The sequence below is a fragment of the Gopherus evgoodei genome, chromosome 8, assembly GCF_007399415.2.
Source record: "Gopherus evgoodei ecotype Sinaloan lineage chromosome 8, rGopEvg1_v1.p, whole genome shotgun sequence".
Lineage (NCBI taxonomy): Eukaryota > Metazoa > Chordata > Testudines > Testudinidae > Gopherus > Gopherus evgoodei.
The window spans coordinates 70,872,335-70,899,127 of NC_044329.1; the positions used below are offsets into that span (position 1 = coordinate 70,872,335).

The 26,793-nt window shown below is 39.1% G+C and overlaps 1 protein-coding gene across 6 annotated transcripts in view; it reads left to right on the top strand.

The window, feature by feature from the left end:
* VAV3 (vav guanine nucleotide exchange factor 3) overlaps nt 1–26,793 on the top strand; it is a 248,589-nt gene that overhangs the window by 215,824 nt on the left and 5,972 nt on the right. For all 6 annotated transcript variants that reach the window (XM_030574176.1, XM_030574178.1, XM_030574177.1 and 3 more), the window contains 4 exons: nt 7,781–7,815; nt 9,970–10,086; nt 10,775–10,862; nt 16,220–16,349. In XM_030574176.1, the coding sequence (XP_030430036.1) occupies nt 7,781–7,815; nt 9,970–10,086; nt 10,775–10,862; nt 16,220–16,349 (370 nt within the window). The remainder of the gene's footprint in view (nt 1–7,780; nt 7,816–9,969; nt 10,087–10,774; nt 10,863–16,219; nt 16,350–26,793) is intronic.

The window sequence follows — 26,793 nt, forward strand, 5'->3', positions numbered from 1 at the left end:
GGCACATGAAATTGCAAGCCCATTAGCAAGCATTTTTAATGAATCAGTAAACTCAGAGGTTGTACCGTATGATTGGAGAATTGCTAACACAGTTCCTATTTTTAAGAAAGGGAAAAAAAGCAATCTTGATAATAATAGGCCTGTTAGTTTGACATCTGTAGTATGTAAGGTCTTGGAAAAAATTTTGAAGGAGAAAGTAGTTAAGGACATTGAGGTCAATGGTAATAGGGACAGAATACAACATGGTTTTACAAAAGGTAGATCGTGCCAAACCAACCTGATCTCCTTCTTTGAGAAGGTAACAGATTTTTTAGACAAAGGAAACGCAGTGTATCTCATTTACCTTGATTTCAGCAAGGCATTTGATACGGTTCCACATGGGGAATTACTAGTTAAATTGGAAAAGATGGGGATTAATATGAAAATTGAAAAGTGGATAAGGAACTGGTTAAAGGGGAGACTATAACGGGTCATACTGAAAGGTGAACTGTCAGGCTGGAAGGAGGTTACTAGCGGAGTTCCTCAGGGATCAGTTTTGGGACCAATCTTATTTAATTTTTTTATTACTGACCTTGGCACAAAAAGTGGGAATGTGCAAATAAAGTTTGCAGATGACACAAAGCTAGGAGGTATTGCTAACACAGAGAAGGACCAGGATATCATACAGGAAGATCTGGATGACCTTGTAATTTGGAGTAATAGTAATAGGATGAAATTTAATTTAAAAGTGCAAGATCATGTATCTAGGGATTAACAACAAGAATTTTAGTTATAAATTGGGGACACATCAGTTAGAAGTAACAGAGGAGGAGAAGGACCTCGGAGTATTGGTTGACCACAGGATGACTAGGAGCTGCCAATGTGATATGGAGTGCTGTGTGCAGTTCTGGTCTCCTATGTTTAAGAAGGATGAATTCAGACTGGAACAGGTACAGAGGAGGGCTACTAGGATGATCCGAGGAATGGAAAACCTGTCTTATGAAAGGAGACTCAAAGAGCTTGGCTTGTTTAGCCTAACGAAAAGAAGGCTGAGGGGGGAATATGATTGTTCTTTATAAATATATCAGAGGGATAAATATTAGGGAGAGAGAGGAATTATTTAAGCTTAGTACCAATGTGGACACAAGAACAAAGGTGGATATAAACTGGACACTAGGAAGTTTAGACTTGAAATTAGATGAAGGTTTCTAACCATTAGAGGAGTGAAGTTCTGGAACAGCCTTCCAAGGGGAATAGTGGGGGCAAAAGACAAATCTAACTTTAAGACTAAGCTTGATAAGTTTATGGAGGGGATGGTATGATGGGATAGTCTAATTTTGGCAATTCATTTGGCAATTGATATTTGATTATCAGCAGATAAGTATGCCCAGTGGTCTGTGAGGGGATGTTAGATGGGCTGGGATCTGAGTTACTACAGAGAATTCTTTCCTGTGTGTCTGGCTGGTGAGTCTTGCCCACATGCCCAGGGTTTAACTGATCGCATATTTGGGGTCGGGAAGGAATTTTCCTCCAGGGCAGATTGGCAGAGGCACTGGAGGTTTTTCAACTTCCTCTGCAGCATGGGGCACGGGTCACTTGCTGGAGGATTCTCTGCAGCTTGAGGTCTTCAAACTACAATTTGAGGACTTCAGTAACTCAGACATAGGCTAAGGATTTGCTACAGGAGTGGATGGGTGAGATTGTGTGGCCTGCGTTGTGCAGGAGGTCAGACTAGATGATCATAATGGTCCCTTCTGACCTTAAAGTCGGAGTCTATCACCCTTGTTTTTTACCCCCTTTAGCCTAACCCAGAGACTCTCAACACTTCCGTCTTCTATGTCCATCTCCACCTCAGTCCAAGTGTGTACATTATTAATATATAAGGCAACACCTCCCCCTTTTTCCCCCGTCTATCCTTTCTGAGCAAGCTGGTACCCATCCATACCAACATTCCAATCATGTGTATTATCCCACCAAGTTTTGGTGATGCCAACAATGTCATATTTGTATTTATTAGCACTGCCAGTTCTTCCTGCTTATTACCCATACTTCTCGCATTTGTATATAGGCATCTAAGATACTGATTCAGTCTTGCCTCTCAGTTTTGCCCTGACCCTCTTTTCTCTCTGCCATTATAGCCCACACTCTCTCCTATTTCCTACCCATCTCCCAGGTCTCCATGTTCTCCACTTACCTGTGGGCTTTGCTCACCTGTCCCCTGTCAAACCTAGTTTATAGCCCTCCTCACTAGGTTAGCCAGTCTGTGTCCAAATAGGGTCTTTCCCCTCCTCAAAAGATGAATGCCATCTCTGCCTAGCAGTCCTTCATGGAATAGCATCTCGTGGTTGAAGAAGCCAAAGCCCTCCTGGTGACACCATCTTCGCAGCTAGGCATTCACCTCCACTATGCACTTGTCTCTGCCTGGGCCCCTACCTTTGACAGGAGTATGATGTACTTATAATTTTTTGTATGAGCATGTTAATATATTGTGCACTCCTTCATTGTGACTTCCCATAATACTTTGGATCAGATCACCATTGTGTTACTCCAGAGTTAATGTAGTATAACTCCATTGAAATTAGTGGAGTTACATCGGTATTAAACCAGAATAATACAGTGGTTAACCAGGCTCCCTTGCTTGGCTGTACACATGCTTTAACTTGGTTCAGAACTAAATTCAACTCTATTAATCTACTTTGATTACAACATTCAGGATGGTACTGTTATTAGGTAGGGTCACCTTTTAATGGATACGATTGTTTTGACACATTATGATAGGCCTTTAAAGTTTAGATCAAACCTTAGCTCCAAAATAAATCTCTACATTAGTAATATATCATAATATTATTTAACAGCAGATCAACATATCTTTTATTTATAATTAGGACTGTCGATTAATTGCAGTTAACTCACGCAATTAACTTGAAAAATTAACTGCTATTATTTTTTTCGTGATTAATCGCACTGTTAAACAATAGAATACCAATTGAAATTTATTAAATATTTGTGGATGTTTTTCTATATTTTTGAATATATTGATTTCTGTTACAACACAGAATATAAAGTATACAGTGCTCACTTTATATTATTATTTTTTATTACAAATATTTGCACTGTAAAAATAAACAAAATAAATAGTATTTTTAAATTCACCTCATACAAATACTGTAGTGCAATCTCTTTATTGTGAAAGTGTAACTTACAAATGTAGATTTTTTTGTTACATAACTACACTCAAAAACAAAACACTTGTAAAACTTTAGCGCCTACAAGTTCACTCAGTCCTCCTCCTTGTTCAGACAGTTGCTAAGACAAACAAAGTTTACATTTACAGAAGATACTGCTGACTGCTTCTTATTTACAATGTCACCTGAAAGTGAGAATAGGCTTTCACATAGCACTTTTGTAGCCGGCGTTGCAAGGTATTTACGTGCCAGATATGCTAAACATTCATATGCCCCTTCATGCTTTGGCCACCATTCCAGAGGACATGCTTCCCTACTGATGATGCTTGTTAAAAAAAAATTAATTAAATTTGTGACTGTACTCCTTGAGGGAGAATTGTGTGTCTCCTGTTCTGTTTTACCTTCATTCTGCCATATATTTCATATTATAGCAGTCTCAGATGATGACCCATCACATGTTTGTTTTAAGAATACTTTCACAGCAGATTTGACAAAATGCAAACAAGGTACCAATGTAAGGTTTCTAAGTATAGATACAGTACTCAACCCAAAGTTTAAGAATCTGAAGTGCCTTCCAAAATCTGAGACAGACAGAGTGTGGAGCATGCTTTCAGATGTCTTAAAAGAGCAACACTCTAATGCAGAAACTCCAGAACCCGAACCACCAAAAAAGAAAATGAACCTTCTGCTGGTGGTATCTGACTAAGATGATGAAAATGAACGAGCATTGGTCTGCTCTGTTTTGGATCATTATCAAGCAGAACCCGTCATCAGCATGTCTTCTGGAATGGTGGTTAAAACATGAAGGGACATATGCATCTTTAGCACATCTGGCACATAAATATCTTGTGGCGCCGGCTACAACAGAGCTATACGAACATCTGTTCTGACTTTCAGGTGACATTGTAAACAAGATGTGGCCAGCATCATCTCCTGCAAATTGTAACCAAACTTGTTTGTCTGAGCAGTCGGCTGAAGTAACACTGAGTGGATTTGTAGGCTCTAAAGTTTTACGTTGTTTTATTTTTGAATGCAGTTATTTTTCGTACCTAATTCTACATTTGTAAGTTCAACTTTCATGATAAAGAGATTGCGCTACAGTACTTGTATGAGGTGAATTGAAAATACTATTTCATTTGTTTTTTACAGTGCAAATATTTGTAGGCAAAAATAAAGTGAGCACTGTACACTTTGTATTCTGTGTTGTAATTGAAATCAATATATTTGAAAATGTAGAATCATCCGAAAATATTTAAATAAATGGTATTGTATGATTGTTTAACAGTGCGATTAATCTTTATAATCGCTTGACAGCCCTATTTATAATCTCACAATCCTGTTCACAGAGGTACTTGTCATGCCATTGTTACTTTACATTTAAGGCTGTGTCTACACTATGCAGCTCTTAGCAACACGGCTGTGCCACTACAGCCATGCTGCTAAAAGACATGCAGTATGGCCGCTGTTTGTCAGGTTTTGTTGTTCAGTTGCCAGTGTAGACATAGCCTTAGTCCTGTTAAACAGAGTGACAAAGCAGATGCCCGATAAAGATAATATACTACTCATCAAAATATTATGTAACAGAGCTTAACTTTTTTGGTAACCCTATTACTATATTTTATTAAGCATAAAGGCTGTGACAGTTTAGTGTCCCACAGTCATGCTGGATGGCATTGGGCACAGTCAGCACATGCCTTGAGCTAGTGTCAATCATTGGAGCTGCCCTGTGGATTTGGAAACACCACTCTAGGGCAGTACCTAAGATAAATATAGAGGGCTACTGTAAATACTGTGGAGACCATATTTACTTATCGGGCAAAATCAGCTCATTTTGAGAGAGTACGACGGTAGTTTAAAGTGGGAAACTCACATAGTTAAGGAAACTCTTCTGTTAAAGCTACCAAGGCAACACAAAGATTACTTAGTGTCTAGTGACAGAGCTTTCTGCTAAATTTAGAAATATACTACTAAGCAGGGGATTGGATGAAAATAACATGATTTTACAGTATGAATAAATATTATTCCTGACATGTTAGCAACCAGAGGCATAAACTGACGAGAAAGATGAATTGATTCTTCACCACTGCTAACCTGGAAGGGCAAAATATAAACATCTTATTATGACAAACAATGCAGTTAAAGATACCGAAACATCTATCAGATTTTTAACATATTATAACTTGTACTATTATTAAATGTTACAGTCTTTACAACCGGACAATATAAAAATGCCCAGAAACAGCATAAAATACATATATCAAAAGGCTTTAGGACTGAATATTGAATGAAAAACTGCTGAGTTCCAGAATATCAAATTCCAGTCCCTTCTCAGCTATACCTATAAATGCTTTATTCTTCTTGCAATATGCAGTATTTGTCAGCTGATATTTTTATACCGTATGAATAGTATCAGAGTCTGTGTATTTGGTTCGGTTTTCTCATTGCAGTTGCTTGGATTTGGATGTATAATACAGTGCAAGCCAACAGCTTCTAGTACAATGTTTGATTGTTTTCTTTTTTCTCTGCAATGGACAATCTTTATTTCACAAATCAACACGTTCAGGGTTGAAAAGGATTAATGATTGCTGGTGTTCTAGCTGTCTGCAACCAAAATGACCTGCTATGATAGATGAGCCAAACCAATTTAGAATGTCAGATTCCATCCAATATAGGACTGTATGCCAATATACAAGGAGGGTAGTGGTCTTCCTAATTGCCACTACTGTCCTGCCACTGGTACACTCACATCAAGTAATTTGAACTACTTTCCAAACTTTATTCTAACAATACAAAACATTCAAAATGGAAAATTCTGTAGGCTAACATAATTATAGAAGTATCTTCCATATAAAGACTGGCTTTATATACACTTGGCTTTTTCCTGACAGTTTCTGCGTGGAGCAGCTTCACTAATGATAGGAAGGTAGGAGTACTAGCTGTCAGCATTTTTAACATTTAGACCGTCTCTCAGTCAGGTGGGAATGATGCCTGAGCCCTATGTACTATGCTGTTGGTAGCAACAGCCTACCTGGCTTTGTTCTGATATAATGCTGCTTTATTTTCCTAGTGCTTGTCAGAGGTTCATGTAGGGATATGAGAGAATGTGTCACCAACTAAATCCCAGCCCATGTCTGTTGTCGCTAAGCTTTGATGCAATGGTGTTACAAATGGACAGTACACTTTTTGAATTTGTGTAGGCTGTCATGGCTTTGGAGTCCATTATAGAGTCACAGCTGCTCTCTTTCTTGTTCTCTTACAACATATATTGACATTTGGCTAGCAATAATTCCATTCCTGATCTCTTTGCATTTTACAGAAGCCTTCCATTGTTCTGGTTAACTCTTGCCCTCTCTCCCCCAATCTCTCTGCCTAGTCTAATTGCTTTTTAACACCTTCCTGGGTGGGAGATTTATTATCATGCAAATAAATAGGTCACACTATTCTTAGAGCAGAACTCTTTAACATATTGACAACAAATTCGCACTAGTGGCGCCTTTGTGCTTTGGGGAAAATACAGTTTTCGGTGATAATGTAATACAGATTGTCAGCATTAAAATCATAGATTCAGATGCATTCAGATAAGATTAAGAGGCTGGTTATCTGTCCAAAGTACCTTTTATAAAAACACTTAGGAGGAAAAATTGGCAATCACACAAAATGCCCAGGGCAGTAAGCAGGACTCTGTGAGTTCTGCAAAGGTCATTTCAGAACCTGAACCTTATAATTTGGATCACAAGGGTTGGAAGCAAATCAGCACTCTGCAGGTTGGGAAGTTCAAGCTAGCCAAACCTGTGCCCTCCAAGAGGGTCTCAGGGGTTTTGGTATCTGTTGGTGGGGAGCATGGAAGTCAGCTGGGGAAATATTCATTCAATTTACATATTATATATGCATATATACACTATCCTTTTTTGTATGTTTGATTTTAGTTTATTTTAAACTATTTGAAAATTAAATAAAGCAGGAACACATTTTGAAAGGACAACCATTTAAATCCAATTTTAAGGTTAAAACTTGTTTAATGCAAATGTATTAATAAATTCATACAATACCTCAGAAATGTATGGATTATTCAGTTAACCATCTGAAGAGATTATATAACATGCCACCTAAGCTTTTACTTCAACTAAGAATAGTGCCTTTTCAAGGCAATCTAATTCAAAAAGCACTTAGTGAATTTAGTGTGCATCATTGTACATTGAGTTGCACACTTTAATGATGCATTGCAACAATATGCCCTATTAGATGAGCATGTTATGGATGAAATGAGAGTGGAGGCACTGCCAAAATCCACTTGAGATAGATTAAAAAAAAATAATGTGGGATTTGTAGCACTTGTCTGTCAAAAATTAAAAAAAAAAACTTCCCAGCTATAACAACAAAATACATAAGTTTAATATTCTGTCCTGTTTTCAGACCTATACAGGGTATTCACACACTTTATTAATTTATTCTGAATAAAGTAAACTGATCACATTTCTTCATCCCTTAATCTGATTCTTATCCCCCTGGTTTGATGTAGGGTATTTGGTCATTAGATCGGTGCTAACTAATTTGTGAATTAATTAGAACAATATTCTTTAAATAATTATATTTTATGATATCTTTTTACACCCTAGGTGCCTAAACCAGTAGACTACTCTTGCCAACCATGGTGAGTCCTGGACTAGACCTTTGAAAATCACGTTGAAATAGATAGCCATAGAGAGAAAACTGTGTTTATTACAATCTAATTTAAATTATTTTAACCTTTCTTGGTTTCTGAAGAAGGTATTGTGTAGCAGTTTTGGAAAACAACACTGTATATGCACTGCCTAAAAGCATTTCTCATATAATAATGTGCTTAATGATTTTGACATTTTGTTTACAAGTCTATATATACACAGTCTGTATCCCAGAGGTCTCTAAAGTGGTATAAGAAAAAATCAGTACAACATGAATTATGCAAGAAGATCTTACATTTTAAGTGGCTAAACAAAATGAAGAAAGTGATATTTTGTTTTGTGAATAATTCTGCTGAAATTTTGTTTGACAGAAAAGCTATCTATTAAGTGATGTAAATGGACAATGTATCAACTCTACAACCACTGTCAAAATGAATCATAGTGTAGTGTAAACCCTCTGCTCTGGAGTGAATTTGACTTAAAAGGATTATAAATGCACAGTGACTGATTCTGTTTTTACCCTGGTTTTACAAATGTATTCCTGATTTGTACTGGGTTGCAGTAAGTGAGATCAGAATCAGATCCACTGATCCAAACAAAAACTTAGCTTTCGTAGACAGTGAATAAAATCCTGAAGGGGAAAAGTTGCTGTTTTTAATTTGATTCTAGCTTCAATTATTCTCCTTATAGTTTTGACAGAAGAGAGGACAAAAATAGCATTGTGTTCAAAAACTAAAGTTGAGGTTCTTTGTGCCTTTTCAGGATAACACTTTATTTTCTAAGCATTTGTAACTTAAACGTGGGAAATTGCCTTAGGCTGAAACTTGCCTTAAAAAGTCTCAAGCCTGGGAGCTCATATTTTGTGATAATTTGAAGAAAATTGTCTCTGATACGTTCTTTAAAAACTAAAAGCAGCCCCAAAGTAGAAATTTGATTTTTTTGTGATATTTAAATTTTTTTTTAATACTAGATTAAGTAGTATAACTATATATATAACTGTATTATAGTTATATGTATTCATTTTTAAAAATTGTGCACAGTACTGGTTCCAAATATTGACTGAAATTATTCTGCTTTTAAAAAGTAAAAATAAGCAATTATTTCATTTTAATAAATGCACATTTTCCCCCACAGTTAAAAATGTAGACCCCAATTCTGCAAGCAGATCTCTGCAGGCAGATCCTTATGGAATCTTTTGTCTCAACCATTTCAGACCTGGCCATAGTTGAGGGCTGAAGTAGATTTTGAATCTAATCTGTTAGGATTTAGTCTGCACATTTACATTTTAGCCTTTAGAGTAAAATAAATAATATGAATCAAATGAAATTATTTTCGTTTGTTTAAAAACAAAATTAGTGCATCAGTTGGCTGATTCTCCAGTCTGTTACACCAACTTCACCTGAAGTCAGTGGACTTATACTAGTAAAAGACTGGTATAATATAGTGTATATACAAAATATTTCAAATAAGTAAATTCCACCACCTGGTCCAGGCCTCCGTTTAATTATATTTTCAGTATAGGCCCCAGTTCAGCAAAGTACTTCAGTATGTGCTTAAGTGCTTTTGAAGTCAGTGGGGTTTAGGCACATGTTTAAGGTTTTGTCTACACTACCACTTTTGATGGTAAAAAACACCCCTAGTTTCGCCAGCAAAATTGCTGGTGCCAACATAGCTAATGCCACTCATTGGGGGTGGTTTAATTATGCCAGCAGGAGAGCTGTTTCCTGCCAGCAAAAGAGCAGCTATGTGGGAGACCTTACAGCGGCACACTTGTAGTGGTAAAGCTGTGCCGCTGTAAGGTCCATAGTGTAGACATAGCCTAAAAGTTAGCACATGCATAAGTGCTTTTCTAAACAGGGATGGACTTAATCTTGTGCTTCAGTGCTTTTCTGAATAGAAGCCATAGTCCTTTATGTCCAAAAGTGGGAGAGCGTATTGCATATTTTACCATTACTTAGAAATTTCTATGCTTTTTATTATTTTCCAGCACAATCTTGAAATACAGTTCATTTACCAGTAGCTTTTGACATATCTTTCATTCACCATCTCATGTAAAATACTGGAACATTAATTTGTGTATTGGAAAGACCTGCTGCACAGCTTCAAAGATGAGCCTGGCTAGTATTTATTTGCTTTCCTTACAGGTATGCAGGAGCAATGGAGAGGCTGCAAGCTGAGAGTGAACTTATTAACAGGGTAAATAGAACTTACCTGGTGCGGCACAGGACCAAAGAGTCAGGAGAATATGCAATAAGCATTAAGTAAGTGGACAAGCACTTTTACAGAAATAGATTTCCTGTTTTCATTATTGCCTAGGCAGATGTTTGTAATCAGTAAATACAGAAAATTATGAATCTCATTGCAGCTTAGATGATAATATAATATCCTGTCACTTAGTACATAAAAATATCAGTTGCTAGAAAAGTAGTTCAGGCATATAGGACAAAAAGTGTACATCAGCATAGCGCCACTGAAGTTAATGGAAAGATACCAGTTTACAGTGGCCTCTTGGATACTAACAGGCAATCTTTTAGTCCTGATTCAGCTCCTATTGATGTTAAGGGGAGTCAGTTCAACCCTTTAGTTTCTAGGATATTTCAGTAAAGAGTGTGTTAGCAAATACATTTCAGTAGAGTGTGTTCTATCAGTACAAATTACTAAGAGAGTCTTGTTTGTTTCTGCATCGATCCTCAATATGAACTTGAAAGCAAGCAATATGTGGGATCCCCTAATTAGAAGTAACTTTTTTTTTCTGAATACAGGCTACATCTTCATTCATACACTAATAAATATATTTGCTTAATTAGATGTCAGCTGTGTATTGGCATGGATATACATTTTGTCTTAAGAATTTATTCATGTAGTGTTTTTGGGGTATGCCCTCAGGTAATTATTGATCACCACTGATTAAAAACACATTTATATTCAGAAGTTATTAATTGCCCACAGGTACAATAACGAAGTGAAACACATCAAGATTTTAACAAGAGATGGCTTTTTTCACATTGCGGAAAATAAGAAATTTAAAAGTTTAATGGTAAGTATTGATTAGGTTTTTTCAGTGTGCAATTCCCATGCCACTATTGCTGTTGATGTACATGCTGGTTCTGCAGATTTGCAGAAATGTGGTATGCAGAAATACTTTCAGGTTAGAATCGTGTCCATCGTTCCTTTATATATTTGTGATGTTCAGTCTTAGATGTCAGTGAAGATGGTGTTGGTGTATGCTTAAAAATATTTGTATGTAAAATTAGAGCCAGCTTGGGGCCCCTTCAGTGATGTGCTTTAGAGGGGAAGAAACCTGCACGTGGTCAGCAACTGGTGAAGTCTCTGCACTCTCCTGAGAGTAGAGATTACTCCCTGGTAGTATTCCTCTTCATGCTAACCACCCCAAAAAGGGCAGGGAGTAGGCTGGATAATGACCCCCGCACATCAAATAAGCCTTAGATGTCAGGGACGTTGTTCTGTCTGTTCCCTGGGCTGTGCTACCCCGGTAGAGAAATTTTGTTTTTCTGTCACACATCAATATAGGCCAGTGCCTGTCAAGCGCAGTCTGGTGCTTGGGTTGTCTCTACCCAAAGAGATTTTTTATTGTGGCTACCACTGGTTCTGCTCTTGCGGTGTAAGTAGTAGTGTTGATAAGGCTCTAGGTAGTTTTTGGCATTTTCAGTTTTGTGTTGGCTAACCCTGTTGGGACAAGCTCTGTCTAACCCTGTTCAGAATATCTGTGTATATAGACTAAGTGTTGTGTCTTATCTATCATGGCAGTCTCAACACTGACAAACTGTTCGGCTTTCAGCTGAGGAGTCCCACAAGCTGTATAACCAGCGTTGTGTCCCTCTATAACAGGGGTTGCCAAACTTACTCACCCCCTGAGCCACATATGACAGTCTTCAGAACTTCAAGAGCTGAGGTGCATCTGCCAGGGCTTGGGGCTTCTGCCGCTCGGGAGACGCCTGCCAGGGCTTGGGGCTTCTGCCCTACTCTGGCTGAAGCCCCAAGACCCAGCAGGCATGTCCTGCAGTGCTGAAGCCCCAAAACCCTTCTCCCCACTAGGTAGAAGCCCCTATCCCACCATCCCACTGCAAGGCAGAGGTCCTGAGTTCTCCCGTCCCCCCTCTGCCCAAGTCTGATAGGTAGAGAAGGAGGAGGTTCTATACTTTACTGTAAAAAAGCTGCATGCAGCTTGGGAGCCCCAGTTTGGCCACTCCTTGTCTATAGCAAAGGGGGCATATCCAGAGAATGGACCTGTGACTGGAATGCTGACATAGTAAAGAAATACTTAGCTGGAGTAATGGCCCACTGGGGTCATTGTCACCCAGTCTAAGTAAAACAGCTGCTGTAATTTATGAAGGAAGCCAAAGTGTCGTGGATTGGGGGAGTGCAAAAATGGTCCCTCCCACCACCTTCAGGTCCTACACCAAGCACAGCTGAGCCATGCTCAAGAATTGAGCCCAAGTCATCATAATTGCCTTGTCCAGTGTGTTTTCATTTTGTTACCAATTTAAAATGTTTCCCCAGGATCCCCTGGTAATGGGGAGAAAACCTTTTGAATCCTGAAATCTTCTTTGGACGATTTTCTCAATAAGAATCCTGACCCTTTATTTTGTTTTGGTAATACAACACTTATACATATAAGGAGTCTGAATGAAGTACCTCAAGTGCATTTGTAAAATTTCACCAAGCAAGCTTTTGCTGGTATGGTGTTAAGGGAAGCTAGTTCAATAGATATATTTAGATCAATCAGTTAAATAACACTTACACTGCACCTTTCCTGCATACCTCTTCAAAGCACTCTACAAACAATATATTCAAATGAAGGATAATGCAGAGCAAGAATGGGGAGGGATGTTGCAAAACAAGGGAGTCTTAAGGCTTGATTTAAATTTAGCACCTGAAAAAAAAGGGTTCCAGTCTTTAAATCAAGAACTTTCTGTGAGCCACAAGGAGTTAAACCAAGATTTACACTCAGTATGATCTTAACTGAAGAAATCCTCATTTGAATGCAAGCAGCATAGACCCCATGGCAAGTACACTCCAAGCCGATTTCACAAACTGATGTGTGTTTTCACTTGGCCGTGAAGTTCTCTTAGAACAAGAGCAGAGTGCCTGGAGATCTCAGTTTTGATAACAAGAGAGCTCAGTAGAACTTGCAAATGCATGAGGGAAGGGGTAAACAAACATTTCAGTAGTCCATTTGGGAAATAATGAAAGGGATATCAATATCTTGTCAAGACAGCTCATCTGGAGTCAGATCCTGCAGAATTTCCTTAGGTGATGGTGAGACAGTTTTACAGTGTGTTTGATATAGATCTCAAAAGCACACTGCAAATCAGAAATAACTACAGGATTGCCAGCTTCGAAAGCAAAAGAATAGAGCTCCCATCAAAGCTGACAAACAGGGAAGATAACAGAAATCTGTGCTGAAAAGGCCGATCAGTAGCATTTTGGCCATGTTTAACATTCAGTGTGAAAAAGTTGCTTGATTCCCTAACCGTAGCATTATAAAGTATGCCATGCAATGGTAGAACAGACTGGTGGATCTATGTGAGCACCACTGCCATGTGCCATAGACCAATTACTTTGCTGTAGAGATCAAGAACATCATCAATACTGTCCAGAAGAAGCAAGTAAATCCAGTACAGAATTAGTTTTTAGAGTGGATCTGTGAGTGGTAGGGAAAACCAAATCAGCTATCATGAGGGCCCAAAGCAATGACCTGTAATGGCACTGTATATTTCTTTTAAGTAATAAACAAAAGTAGGAGCTCTCCCACTCTGCTTTTTATTTATCAAATATACTGTGAAAACTACGGCTGTCATGTGGAGAACCTAGGGTGCCTGGCTGTAACATGTAAGAATCCAGTAATATAGGGCCAGATCCTCAGCCTGTGTAGTCGTATCTCAATTGATTTCAGTGGAGCCTGGTTTACACTGTCTGGGGATATGACCATTCATCTCTCTCTAGACTTGTCACAGTAGACATGTATATCAAATGTATAAAGTCGTCATTTTTCATATCATTTTGGTGTAAATAATGAACACAAACAAAAGTTTTAAAAGTAGTTGGTATCCTGTGATCCTGACTTAAAATTTTGCTAGGCACGGGGCCGTTTCACTGATTTGTCAGTTAATAAAATCTGTCTTATTATAGCAATAGACTTTCTGTCTTAACCAAACATAATCAACTCCTCCCAACTAATCTGTACCAGGTTATACACCATTCATTTTGGTGTTCCATATACCAGGGAATCCATTTCCAAATGCTGCCTACAAACCACCCTTTCCTAGTGCCTGTTGTCTTGGTAATTTGAATACCTGGGTACTCACTGATTATTTGTGAAAGCCACTTGCAATGCTGACATTGTAGCATGCCTGATGTGTTTAATGTAAGATAACAGAAGCCCAAATATTTCTTTTTGTTCCTGGCTTTTCTGTTTACTTGTAGTGCCTGGAAGTCAGTGATTGTGAACTACTAAAAGCAGGTGTGGATTTTACTTTTGGTTTGGACTCTACCTTTGAGCTAGCTACTGAGACGTACAACACTGTACAGCATGGGACTGAAGAGCTCCAAAATTCAGTTCAGAAGTTTACCAATAAGACAGTATTCATGAACTTACACTTAGTGCACTAGATCTTGGCTGAATGATTTAAGGTCATTTTATTCATTGGAATTAATTTATTGCACGGACCATTTTAGATTTTTGTAGGAGAGTGTAGGCTGGTTGGTAAATCAGAATGAAATTATTGCTTTTTCCTTATTTGCACTGGAGCCTGGCCTGATTGATTTTGTTTTTGGAAACTTAAACATGGCAGAACAAAATGGGATTATTGAATGAATTGGCGATGAGAGTTAAGTGTTTACAATGAATTACTGTATTTGATTTTGAAAAACAAAATGTCCATGCTTGAAGGAACAGAATAATTAACTGAAGTGGGTTTGCTTTGATTTTCCTACTCAACATGTACTCTTATTCCTTACTCTGTAGAGAAACACTCTGCTGAACTTATTCACGTAAATCTGTTGATCCAATCCATAGACTGGCTCATTCAAATCTAAGTCTTGTCTACACAGTAATGTGCACTGCAGGGGTATGATTTCTAAACCACACTAACGTGTTGCTCGTTTATTGGTCTCTGTAGACCCTGCTGGTGTGCATTAAATGTTCACTAGTGAGCTTTCACAAACATACATAAAGTGCAGTAGGGAACATCTTATGCACACCAACAGGGTCTACATGGACCACTTAATGCACAGTATATTAGTGTGCTTTAGATATCACAGACCCATTGTGTGCATTGTACTACCATGCAGACAAGCCTTAAGAGTTGCATACTAGATTTGAATACTGCATAGAAATATCATGAGTTCTTAATGTTTGGAGGTTTTACAATGAGAACTGTATTGTATTTTACCTCCTTAGCTTTCATATTCTACTTTATCAATCATTTATGAAACATATGGAAAAGTCTCAGATTGGATCCATGGAGAATGTGAAAAGCTGTGTACTCTGGACTTATTCCTGATGCCATCTGATACACTGCACATTATCTTATGAAATCATCTCGAAACATTTACGTAGTCCTTATACCTGAGGAGAAAGCACCTGTTGATTTTAAGGCTCACACTGTTATCTGGTGTCTGTGTTTTCAGAAAAAGATTTGTGGATGATCATTATTTATCACTGTAGAAAGAACCTGAGAAAGTAAAGATAGGTACAGTGAGTAGTTAGCAAGCAGCTGACCTCCCCTTTTACCTTTTGTTCCATAAGGCAAATATTAATTAATCAATCTGATTGAAAGGAGTAAATACTCCTTTCAAACAGAGAAGTATGATTTTTTTGTCCTATAAATCTGAATCAAAGCATTAGTAACTCAAGTACAACAAACTAAATAGAAGGCGGTGATACAAATAGGGTGTTGAGCTCATCTATGCAAGGAGTAGCTATTTTAGGTAACATGGCTTTATGTATATTTACTGTGCAGTTATCTATTATAAATAGAGTTGGGTGGAAGTTTTTCAGCAACTAATAATCTCACCAAAAACACATTTTTCAGGGCACTGAAACTGTTCGTGAATCTAGGTAAAATTCAGCAAAAAGTTTAATCTGCAAAAAAGATTTTTAAAATGTCAAAACAACATTTTGAAAATAAAATGCCAATTTGACCTAAGTGAAATATTTCCATTTCTTGAATGAAACCAAATACATTTATTTTCAGGGTGGTTTTTTTTTTGTTTTATTTTATGTTTAGCCCTGAACTGAAAAATCAATTATTTGCTCAGCTCTAATGATAAGCTCACCTGTATAAGAAAACTATCATTAACTATATATCTTACTGTTGAAAAGGATGCAAATTAAATTTCCAGTAATGTTTTATTCCCTCTTCCTCAAAGGAACTTGTAGAGTACTACAAGCACCACTCTCTCAAAGAAGGTTTCCGAAGTTTGGATACGACTCTTCAGGTTCCATACAAGGAATCTGAAAATTCAGATGGACCAAGGAGTAATAAAGCAAGCAGTAACTGTGAGTATTATCATTGTTCATATTATTTGCTGTTATTTTAACTCCAAAAGCATAATGATATTTAAAACATCTTCATTTTGCATTTTTGACATGTAACCAATTAATATGGTAATGTGTTCAGCTAGGATTTTTCTACAGCTAAGCATAATCAGATCTGCCAACAGGTTTATGAACATGTATAGTGAGACTTCCTTGCTGCCAAACTTAAAATCAGGTTAGTGTTCAAAAATCTATTAGAAATGCACGTGAGAGATTTAATTTGGAGGCTGCCTAGTTTTTGCAGATGTTTACATAGGCGGCACTGTTTTCAGTTACATGTATAAATAAGTAACCATTTCTAATCTTGGATTGAGATTTAAATAGATTAGTCATCTACTACAACTGCATTTTTGTAAATTAGGGTTTCAGTAAAGACACACACACACACACAGTTTTTCAAGTACTATGTCATTTGTTGAATCATTTCATTTGGTTTTTATACCTATCTTTTAAGGCCATAATTTGCAAGCCTGTACAACGCTTCTAAAAGAATTTTCAAAATACATACCATATAAATATCTGTTAGAAGACTTCGTATTTTTGGAGTAAATAGCTACAATATGTGTAATTCTGCTCTTATGAACACGTAACATGTTCCATTTTAAAGGAAAGTCTATAAAACTGTTGTTGCCTTTTTAGAAGTTCAGTGCTATTTAAAACAACTGTTATGTGGTCTCTTGAAAATATTTAATTTTTCCCTGAAAGAATATTAGACTTCACAGCATTTCAGGCAATGGCCGTATCTTTGCACTGCACCAGATAAGAAGAAGAAAGTAAAAATTAATGATGACTTCGACAATATGAAGACTGCTGTGAATGAAGATACAGTCAAGCCCAGTGTCTTGTAGCAATGATTTTGACTATTCCATCATTTTCACTTACTAGATTTCTTCTTGAATTGTCACTTGTTTAGCTATACTCCATGGACATGCATATATAATTTCCAAGAGACTTTCTCATTTTTTTTCGGTAAAACAGGAGCATTAGGGGAATTTTAGGACACATTGTCTTCAGATTATTTTTCATCCATTTTCATTGTTTTTCTTTGTTTCTTTGTATCATCCTGTTTCCTCTTTTCTTTCTTCTCTTTTTTTCTTTCGTTGTTTCCTCTGGGTGTATACCGTGCAATTAAACACCTGTGACTGGCCTGTGTCAGCGGACTTTGGCTCAGGCTTTGGGGCTATAAAATTTCAGTGTAGACATTCAGGCTGGGGCTAAAACCTGAGCTCTGGGCTCCACCCACTTCCCCAAGCCCAAACATCTACACTTCAATTTTATAGCCCGGTAAGCCTGAGTCAGCTGATATGGGCCAGCCGCAGGTGTTTAGTGGAGACAAACTATGAGTTTTTTGAGTTTTCTCCCTCCTATTGTATCCTAGATTCTCTCAGGACTTCACACCGGTTCCTAGTTATTCTCTGTCCTTGTCTCTTTTCAAATGATCTCCCCCCCCCATTATCCTTTCTCCCTTCCTTTCCCCATCCCTCTCAATCTCTATCCTCTTTTCTCCTCACCCCTGTCTGGCATGGAGTGCCAGGGCATTGACTGGCAGGAGGAGTGTACCCTGCCTGCCTTACCTTTGTGTTTATTTTAGTTATTCTCCCAGAGGAGCAGAAAGGAAGCACTGCCTCTTCTTTCTTATACCAGTTGATAGGAGGGAGGCCCAGAAGCAGGCATCTGTATCACATGTAAGAGTATTAACGTATAGGAGAAATATCACAACCGTTGCAAATTCCTGCAGGATACAATATTTTATATAGTGCATATTTCACATCCTTCACTCCACTCCTGAAAAAAAATCTGCATTACAGGAGTTCAAAAGGGATTATATGGAAGAACAAGAGAAATGAATGCGGGGCACTTTCCACTTAAGAGGTTGGGCAGGCTTGGCTTTGTGCTATGTTGAAATTGGAACAATTTTTCACTACATTTGCTGGTGAAAACTGGAAAATTTCTCTGAGGCCAAATTGATGAAAAGGCTCTCTATTCTCAGATTCCCCATGTAAAACCTAATATATTACCACAGTGCTAAGAACAAAACCCAGATTGTTTGATCCTGGATGACACTTTGGTTAATGGATTTGAAGGTTGTTATAAATCTGATTGAGCTTTTCCTTCTGGACACTCCAGACTTTAGTGCTGGAACCAAACCATGAGTTTAGTGTTCTCTTGAGGCTCAGCAGAGTTTAGGCATTGTTTCTGACTTTGGGCCGCTAGGCGCACACTCCAGATACAGACACTATATCCGTCTTGGCAGGCTCTGAAAATAGCTCCAGCTGTCCCAGGCCTCACCAGTATGCTCTCAGAGTTCCACTGAAGCTGATTTACTGTTTCCCTTTTGGGGGACTATGTGACAGTGTAAGCAAGTAACACACAGACTCTGCAAAGGAATTACTAAACAAACACACTTTATTCTTAGACGGCACAAATGGTACAGATGATGGATAAACAACAAAACCTGCATACAAAACTCAACCTCACTTTGCTCACCACTCTCACAGTCCTTTGAGATTTGGTAAGTGACTTTTCAGGGTTCCAGGATTTTCCTCTCCCTTTTCTCCCCCTGCACAGCCTTATCTGCCGCTCTCACTCTCTTTCCCTCCCTTTGTACTGAATTGAGCCCTTTTTATGAAGTTGCAGTCCCCTTTATTAGGTGATCACTAGGAGCTGCTTCAAGTCCCTTTCTCAGGTGATCCACTGCTTGGTTACAAGGCCACTGGAGGAAAAGTGTTTCTCTGCCCCTCTCAAATACACGTCTACCCTGATATAGCGCTGTCCTCTGGAGCCTAAAACTCTTACCACGTTATATTGAACTTGCTTTGATCTGCCGGAGTGCGCAGCCCCTTCTCCCCCAGAGTGCTGCTTTACCACGTTATATCCGAATTTGTGTTATATCGGGTCGTGTTATATCGCGGTAGAGGTGTATTGTTGGCAGATCATCTGCAACTCATGCTTTTTAGTTTTACTGCTGCCCTGTTAGTTTTTTCCAAGTTGGCATTACCCTCATAGTTAGGGTATGTGAACCCTGCAGTGTTTGATATGCAAAGCAGTTAGAGAATTTGTTCTCTGGAATTTTGTTAGCAGGGATTGCAACTTAGGCCTGGTCTACACTACGTGTTTAAACTGATTTTAGCAGCGTTAAACAGATTTAACGCTGTATCCGTCCACACAACGAGGCCCTTTATATCGATATAAAGGGCTCTTAAAATCGGTTTCTGTACTCCTCCCCAACGAGAGGAGTAGCGCCAAAATTGGTATTACCATATCGGATATGGGTTAGTGTGGCCGCAAATCGACGGTATTGGCCTCCGGACGGTATCCCACAGTGCGCCATTGTGACCGCTCTGGACAGCAATCCGAACTCGGATGCAGTGGCCAGGTAGACAGGAAAAGCCGCGCGAACTTTTGAATTTCATTTCCTGTTTGCCCAGCGTGGAGCTCTGATCAGCACAGGTGGCGATGCAGTCCCAAATCCAAAAAGAGCTCCAGCATGGACCGTACGGGAGATACTGGATCTGATCGCTGTATGGGGAGACAAATCTGTTCTATCAGAGCTCCGTTACAGAAGACGAAATGCCAAAGCATTTGAAAAAAATCTCCAGGCTATGATACAGAGTCCACAGCACAGTGCTGTGTGACAAGCGTAATGGAAAGCCAAAGAATCAAATGGATGCTCATGGAGGGAGGGAGGGGGTACTGAGGACTCCTGCTATCCCACAGTTCCCAGCAGTCTCCGAAAAGCATTTGCATTCTTGGCTCCCAATGCCTGTAGGGTCAAATACATTGTCCGGGGTAGTTCAGGGTATAGTTTGTCAATTTACCCCCCCCCCCCCCGGGAAAGGAAAGGGAAAAAAATCGTTTCTTGACTTTTTTCAGTGTCACCCTATGTCTACTGAATGCTGCTGGTAGACGCGATGCTGCGGCAGTGAAGAGCAGTATCCGCTCCCCTCCCCTCTCCGGTGGCAGACAGTACAATATGACTGCTATCCGTCGTCATCATCAGCCCGTGAGTGCTCCTGGCTGGCCTCAGATGAGGCTGGCCGGGGGTGCCTGGGTAAAAATAGGAATGGCTCCCGGTCATTCCCAGTAGATGGTACGGAACGGCTGGTAACTGTCCACATCATAGCAACTGGGGGCTGAGCTCCATCAGCCCCCTCCCTTTCATGTGTAAAGAAAAGATTCTGTACTACCTGGACTATCATAGCAGCAGGATGCTGGGCTCCTCTCCCAGGCACCGCTTAATGTCCTGCCTGGACTAATAGCAGCTGGAGGCTGCCTCCCCCTCATTTTATCTCACTAACAACTCAGTGTTTCTTATTCCTGCATTCTTTATTACTTCATCACACAAATGGGGGGACACTGCAACGGTAGCCCAGGAGGGTTGGGGAGCAGGGAAGCAACAGATGCGGTTGCTGCAGGGGCACCCCCTAGAATGGCATGTAGTTCATCATTTTTGCGGGATCTGACACGGAGCAGCTGTGCTCTCTGGTTCTCTAGTACCTGCCCCATATTCTAGGCAGGACTGACTCTATTTTTAGATACAACATAAAGGAGGGAATGACCTGGGGAGTCATTCCCATTTTTGTCTTTGCGCCCCCGGCCGACCTCAGCCGTTGGCACCCATGACAGCAGCAAACAGTACAGAATGACAGATAACCATCATCTCATTGCCAATTTACAATGGCACAGCAGACGGTACAGAACAACTGATAACTGTCTCTGCTATCATGCAAAGGCAAATGAATGTTGCTGTGTAGCACTGCAGTACCGCCTCTGTCAGCGGCATCCAGTACACATACGGTGACAGTGACAAAAGGCAAAACAGGCTCCATGGTTGCCATGCTATGGCGTCTGCCAGGGCAATCCAGGGAAAAAGGGCGCGAAATGATTGTCTGCCATTGCTTTCCCGGAGGAAGGAATGAGTGATGACATTTACCCAGAACCACCCATGACAATGATTTTTGCCCCATCAGGCACTGGGATCTCAACCCAGAATTCCAAGGGGCGAAGGAAACTGCAGGAATTATGGGATAGCTACAGAATACCTACCCACAGTGCAATGCTCCAGAAATCGACGCTAGCCTCGGACCATGGACACACACCGCCGAATTAATGTGCTTAGTGTGGCCACGTGCACTCAACTTTATACAATCTGTTTTACAAAATCGGTTTATGTAAAATCAGAATAGTCCCGTAGTGTAGACATACCCTCAGAAGCAAACCAGCCACTGCAGATTTTTTGGACATTTGAGTTGAATTCACTTTATTCCCCAAGGGAATCTTCAATCAGCCAGTTCCTCTCTGACCACCTCCTGCTCTCCTTTGAAGGCATAGAAGGGATAGCTTTTGAGAGGGAGTCTGAATGGCAAACCTCCTTCCCCTCAATTTGTCAGTTTTCCAGCTGGGGGGTGCATAACCTGAGCCCCATGTTCACCAGATTTTCACAAGCACAGGCTGAGGCAATTAAATATGTCAAGCTCCCAACTTCAATCTGAGACTGAGTGGAGGTTTGAGAGAAACATTTTTCACTGCTCTGCTCATATGAACATCCGTTTTGGATTTTTTTTTTTTTTTTGGTAATAAATACATCTTCTCTAATGAGAAGTTTCATTTTTTTGTCCTTTGATACCTTCATAGTATTCGGTATGCATTGGGCAAAACTTCGTAACATTAGCAGAGAGAGACATTTCTGACTTGGAGCATTTTTTAGAAATTTAAGAAGCTCTACTGCAGACATTGCAAAAGTCCATCAAGTATTAATACCGAATGTCTTGAGAAATCCAAAGGCAGCTCCAAATCACCTACTTGTCTAAGATGATTGGAAAAAGGGTTTTATTTTAATGGTTTTATTTATTTCCCCTTTGAAGGTCAGAATATTAAATGGATGTTAGGTTCTCCTGTACTTTTTTGATATGACTTTCAATACAATTTCCATATTATTTCTTAGAATATGAGACAAAGGGTGATTTGAAAGCTGGCATGCTTGCGTCACAGTTCTCTCAATACTTGGTTGTTAGGACTGAATTATCATTTCATACCTAAAATTAAGTTGTCTTTTCACTTACTTCAGAAAATTGTCCAGTGGTTCTTTTTAATCTCCCAATGTCCCAGGACTTGTCTCCTCTTTTTAGATGTTCATTGCACACTTTCAGTAAGCATGAGGATACCTAGTCAACTATCAAATATGTCAAGACATCTAGATGTACTTTACTTTTTTCTTAGATGAATGTAAACAAACGAAGATGGGTTTTAGTGGTGTGGTATGTTCTTTGGTCCTAATTTTCAATAATGGCCATGTACTTTTTTGCTGGTAGAAAACATACTGCCACCCAAAGGACAGCAATTGGGTGACCAGCAACCTGCGTACTGTAAATGTGTTGGAGATTTAATTAATGTGTCCTTAACTCTTTGATTACCTGAGGATACATTACATTTATCCATCAGAGTGGGGGCTAGAATACTGGCTGCACAAGTTTAAGTTCCTGAGCCAAATTCTGCCTTTTGTGTGTGCTCAGAACTTCCACTGAACTGAATGTGAGTAGTATATATGGATCCAAACCATTATTTAGTCCTTAAAGGATACGAAACATGCATCTAATTCCCATTGATATTAATAGTTATCAGAGTAGAATGCTGTGATCCCTGCATGCATGGTGTGAGGTCCAGTTTAACAAGGTACTTAAGAACATGCCTAAGTTAAGCATGTGAATAGTCCTATGAATACCAGTAGCAATACTTATGTACTTGAACTTAGACACATGCTTAAGAACTTGGCTGAGTTAGGGCCAAAAGCATTTTAAAATGTATTAAGAAAAGAAACCACTTTATTTGTAAGAAAAAACAGTTTAAAATTCTTTTCTGCCAAACCCAAAATGGATTTGTTTTTTATTTTTTGTTTTTCAAAAATAATTGTGAAAAATGAAATCATAGATCTACATTTTCTACTTTTCACAGTCAATTTCCTTCCAGACTTCCTCAGTGAGGAACCGTAGTTTCCTTATTACCAATGACTTACATTATTTAAATATGAGTATTTCTATTTTTTGCCAATATTTCAACATTCTTTTGCTTCTCTCTTTTTCTCTTTCTTTCTCTAAGCCCCCTCTTTGTTCTGTGGGTTTTCTTTTATAACTTCTCCAGACTACAGCTTTGTTCCCCCTTCCTCCACTCCTTTCTGGTCAGGTACTGCTTACCGCTTTTATATTTCTTCTAAATTTGCTTCTGTTTGCAAATTCTTTCTGTGTGCAGCCAACTAGGGAAGGGACGAATCTACTTTTTCATTTCTTGACTAAATGCAGAATAGCAGCTAATGCTATACCCTGAAGACTGACTCCAAATCTCAGTAACTACTTAACATGATAAGCTATAAAGACAAGGTAATCAGAGGGTAGAAAATTGTTATTCTTGCAGTCCAATAAAATCAAACTCTTGTAAAATAAACTTTTAAAAGTATACATTACTTTAAGCAGAATTTGAATAGCCGCAGCAGATCTCAAATCGCCACTAGTTCACCATTCAGTAGTGGAATCCTATAGCAAGTATTATATTTTTTAATAGATGTATTCATACAAATATGCATACCTGAAAATTGCACTGTTCATGAATGAATCAAGTATTCGTCCCATCTCTACAGTAAACCATATTGTGGCAGTGACGTAAAATGCTGTTGCTAGAGTTCTGTTGTAGCAAATGTTAGATTTTGCACTACCATTGTTTCAGTTAATTTTACTCATCTGTTTGTCAAATGTACTCACATTTTCTTTATTCTCTTTTAACCTTCTCTTGCTTTGAAAATATAAAAACATTTTGAACTAACAGACTGTATAAAACGATTGAAATTTACAGCCATGCTAATCTCAATTCCAGCCACATTATGGCAAACTTGCACTCCATTAATAAACACCAGTAAGTAAGGATGCTGTTGTGACTTTTAAGCCACAGTTATGGTGGGGCTGCACCACTTTTCACCCAGTAATTTTGCCTGTGGCAGGCAAAAAGTCTCTGAGAACCGTGAAGGAGCATACACAACAGCGACTGCTACACCCTCTAAAAGAGTGCAGCATTTACTCTCCTTATGCTGGTTCACTTCCATTTATAGAGGGTGGATTATCTGGCCTAGGTAGCAAGGTTTTGGAATGGAAGTTGGCCCGTCTTCTACCCTTGTGCATAGCACTAGTCCCAACAGAGCCGTTTATGTTGGTAATTAGTAAGGATTAACTGCACTCTGTCTCCTCTACAAAAAGAAATCCCGACAATATCTGATGTAAAGCATGTCTTTGTAATAATTAACAGCAGCAATGGGGCATCAGGTAGTGTTAGGTAATTTAATCATGTCGGCTTGGATGGCATTTCATATTCTGGCAGATACCGTGTGTGACTCTTTGCGTTATTTATAAAATCATCTCTTTTTAAGACACCAAAAGAGTCTTCATTAAATTCACAACTAAATGATATAAATGAAAAACATGATCCCTAAATATTATGGGTGGGGTTTTCAAAAGCACCTTCAATGTTGACTTATCTCTGCTCCCAGTGGAAGTCAGTAGTAAAATTCTCATTAACGCCAGTGAGAGCAGAATTAAGCCAGCAATGTGTGAGCACTTTTGAAAATCCATGCTTGCATATGGGTGAGAACTGATGTACAGTTTTGTAAAATTAAGCAAATGTACATTGCTTGAAGACCCAGAGAACCCACTAGCCAAAACCAACCCTTATGGGGATAAAGCCTAAGTTAAGAGAAATACACAGTGTGAGATCAAGCTGGTTACAATTTGTATTAATGAGAAATTGACCCAAATGGAAGCAAAGGCAGAAATCTGACACAGACCAAAGTGTCGTAGTTCTCTGGGGCTACAAGCATTAGTGAGTTCTCTCTGGGTATGTCTATAGTGCAATTAAATACCCGGGGCTGGCTTGTGTCAGCTGACTAGAGCTTGCAACGAGGCTGTAAAACTATGCTGTAGATGTTCAAGCTCAGCCTGGAGTGCAGGCTCTGGGACCCTCCTAACTTGGAGGGTCCTAGAGCTTGGTGGGCTCCAGCCCAAGCCCAAACGTCTACACTGCAACTAAACAGCTCCTTAGCCTGAGCCCCAGGAGCCTGGCATGGGGCAGCTGCAGGTTTTTAATTGCCTCTTTCCTTTTTAAAATCTCCCCTACTGCTTGTTTCAATTCGTTCTTTCCTTATTTCTCTGATCCTCTCTCCCCTATCTCCAGATTCTGTCCTTCTCCTCTTACTTCCTTCTCACTTTCCCCTGTGCTCCCCACTTTGAAAAGGGTTTGAAATATTCTGCCCCCTTTTCCTCCCATTTCCCCAATATTTTACTGCCCCCTATTCCCTGCATTTCTCCTCTCCTTAGTTCTTTTCCTCCCTCAGTTCCCCTTTTCCCTTGTTCTCTTCTTTCTTATCTACTTTCTTTTGTTCCTCCTCCACATCTCCCCCAATGTACCGTGTCCCCTTGACCTCTCCCAAGTCCTATCCTCTTTCTAGAGTCCAGAGAGGCTCTCTGCTTTGCTTCCCTTCCCCTCCCCTCCCCCAATCATTTTCTAGTCCTTATAACCCCCAAATCAATGATCCCCTTCTACAAATAGTTACTGCTATTGCCATCCACCAAAATACTGACCCCAAATCAGTAAGTGCTACTAGTGCCCTCTTCCCCCACAAAATGTCTGTTACTGCCTCTGCTGCACCCCTTCTCCTGCCCCATCACCACTTATTCTTGCTGCCCAGTATGGTATTTGACGTAATATTGATGTAAATAGGAAAATAGTCATGGTATTGGACTTGCTAGAGTGTAAGTAGTAATATACTGTCCATGATTGTCTAGATTCTTCAGCATCTTCATATTGTGCACATAAAAAATATATCAAGCTGCTAATTCTCTTCTATATAATTTATTTATATCCTATAGGCATATTCTAAAAACTAACACTGAGTGTGAAGTTATAGTACACTACGATGTTGTGGAAATATAAGGTCATAATTCATTTTCAGACATGATTTGACTTTAGGTATTTCAGTTTTAATCATTGATGTGTGCACAGTTGTAATTATTTGAATGCACGGTATCCATTATGCAAAAGCTGCTGTTCATAGGAGGTCACAATAAATATCAAATAAAAGTATATGCAGCAAGGCTATCAAGTGGTTGATTTTTGTCGTAGCTGTTTAGATTTTCTAGTTTATATGCCGTGATTCGTATTTCCCTGAGTTAAACCAAAGAAGGCAGCTTGCTCTGATTCTTTCCTGTGAAATTTTGATTGCATTTTCAAAACTAGAATGTTAATAGCAATTCCTAAAACTCTTTGGGAAACTCTAGTAATAATGTGTTTGCTCTCTTGTTCTCTGAATTATGACAAAGAGAATGGTTTTGATGATTCCTCCAACTCACCGTTGTTGGCCATACTCCAA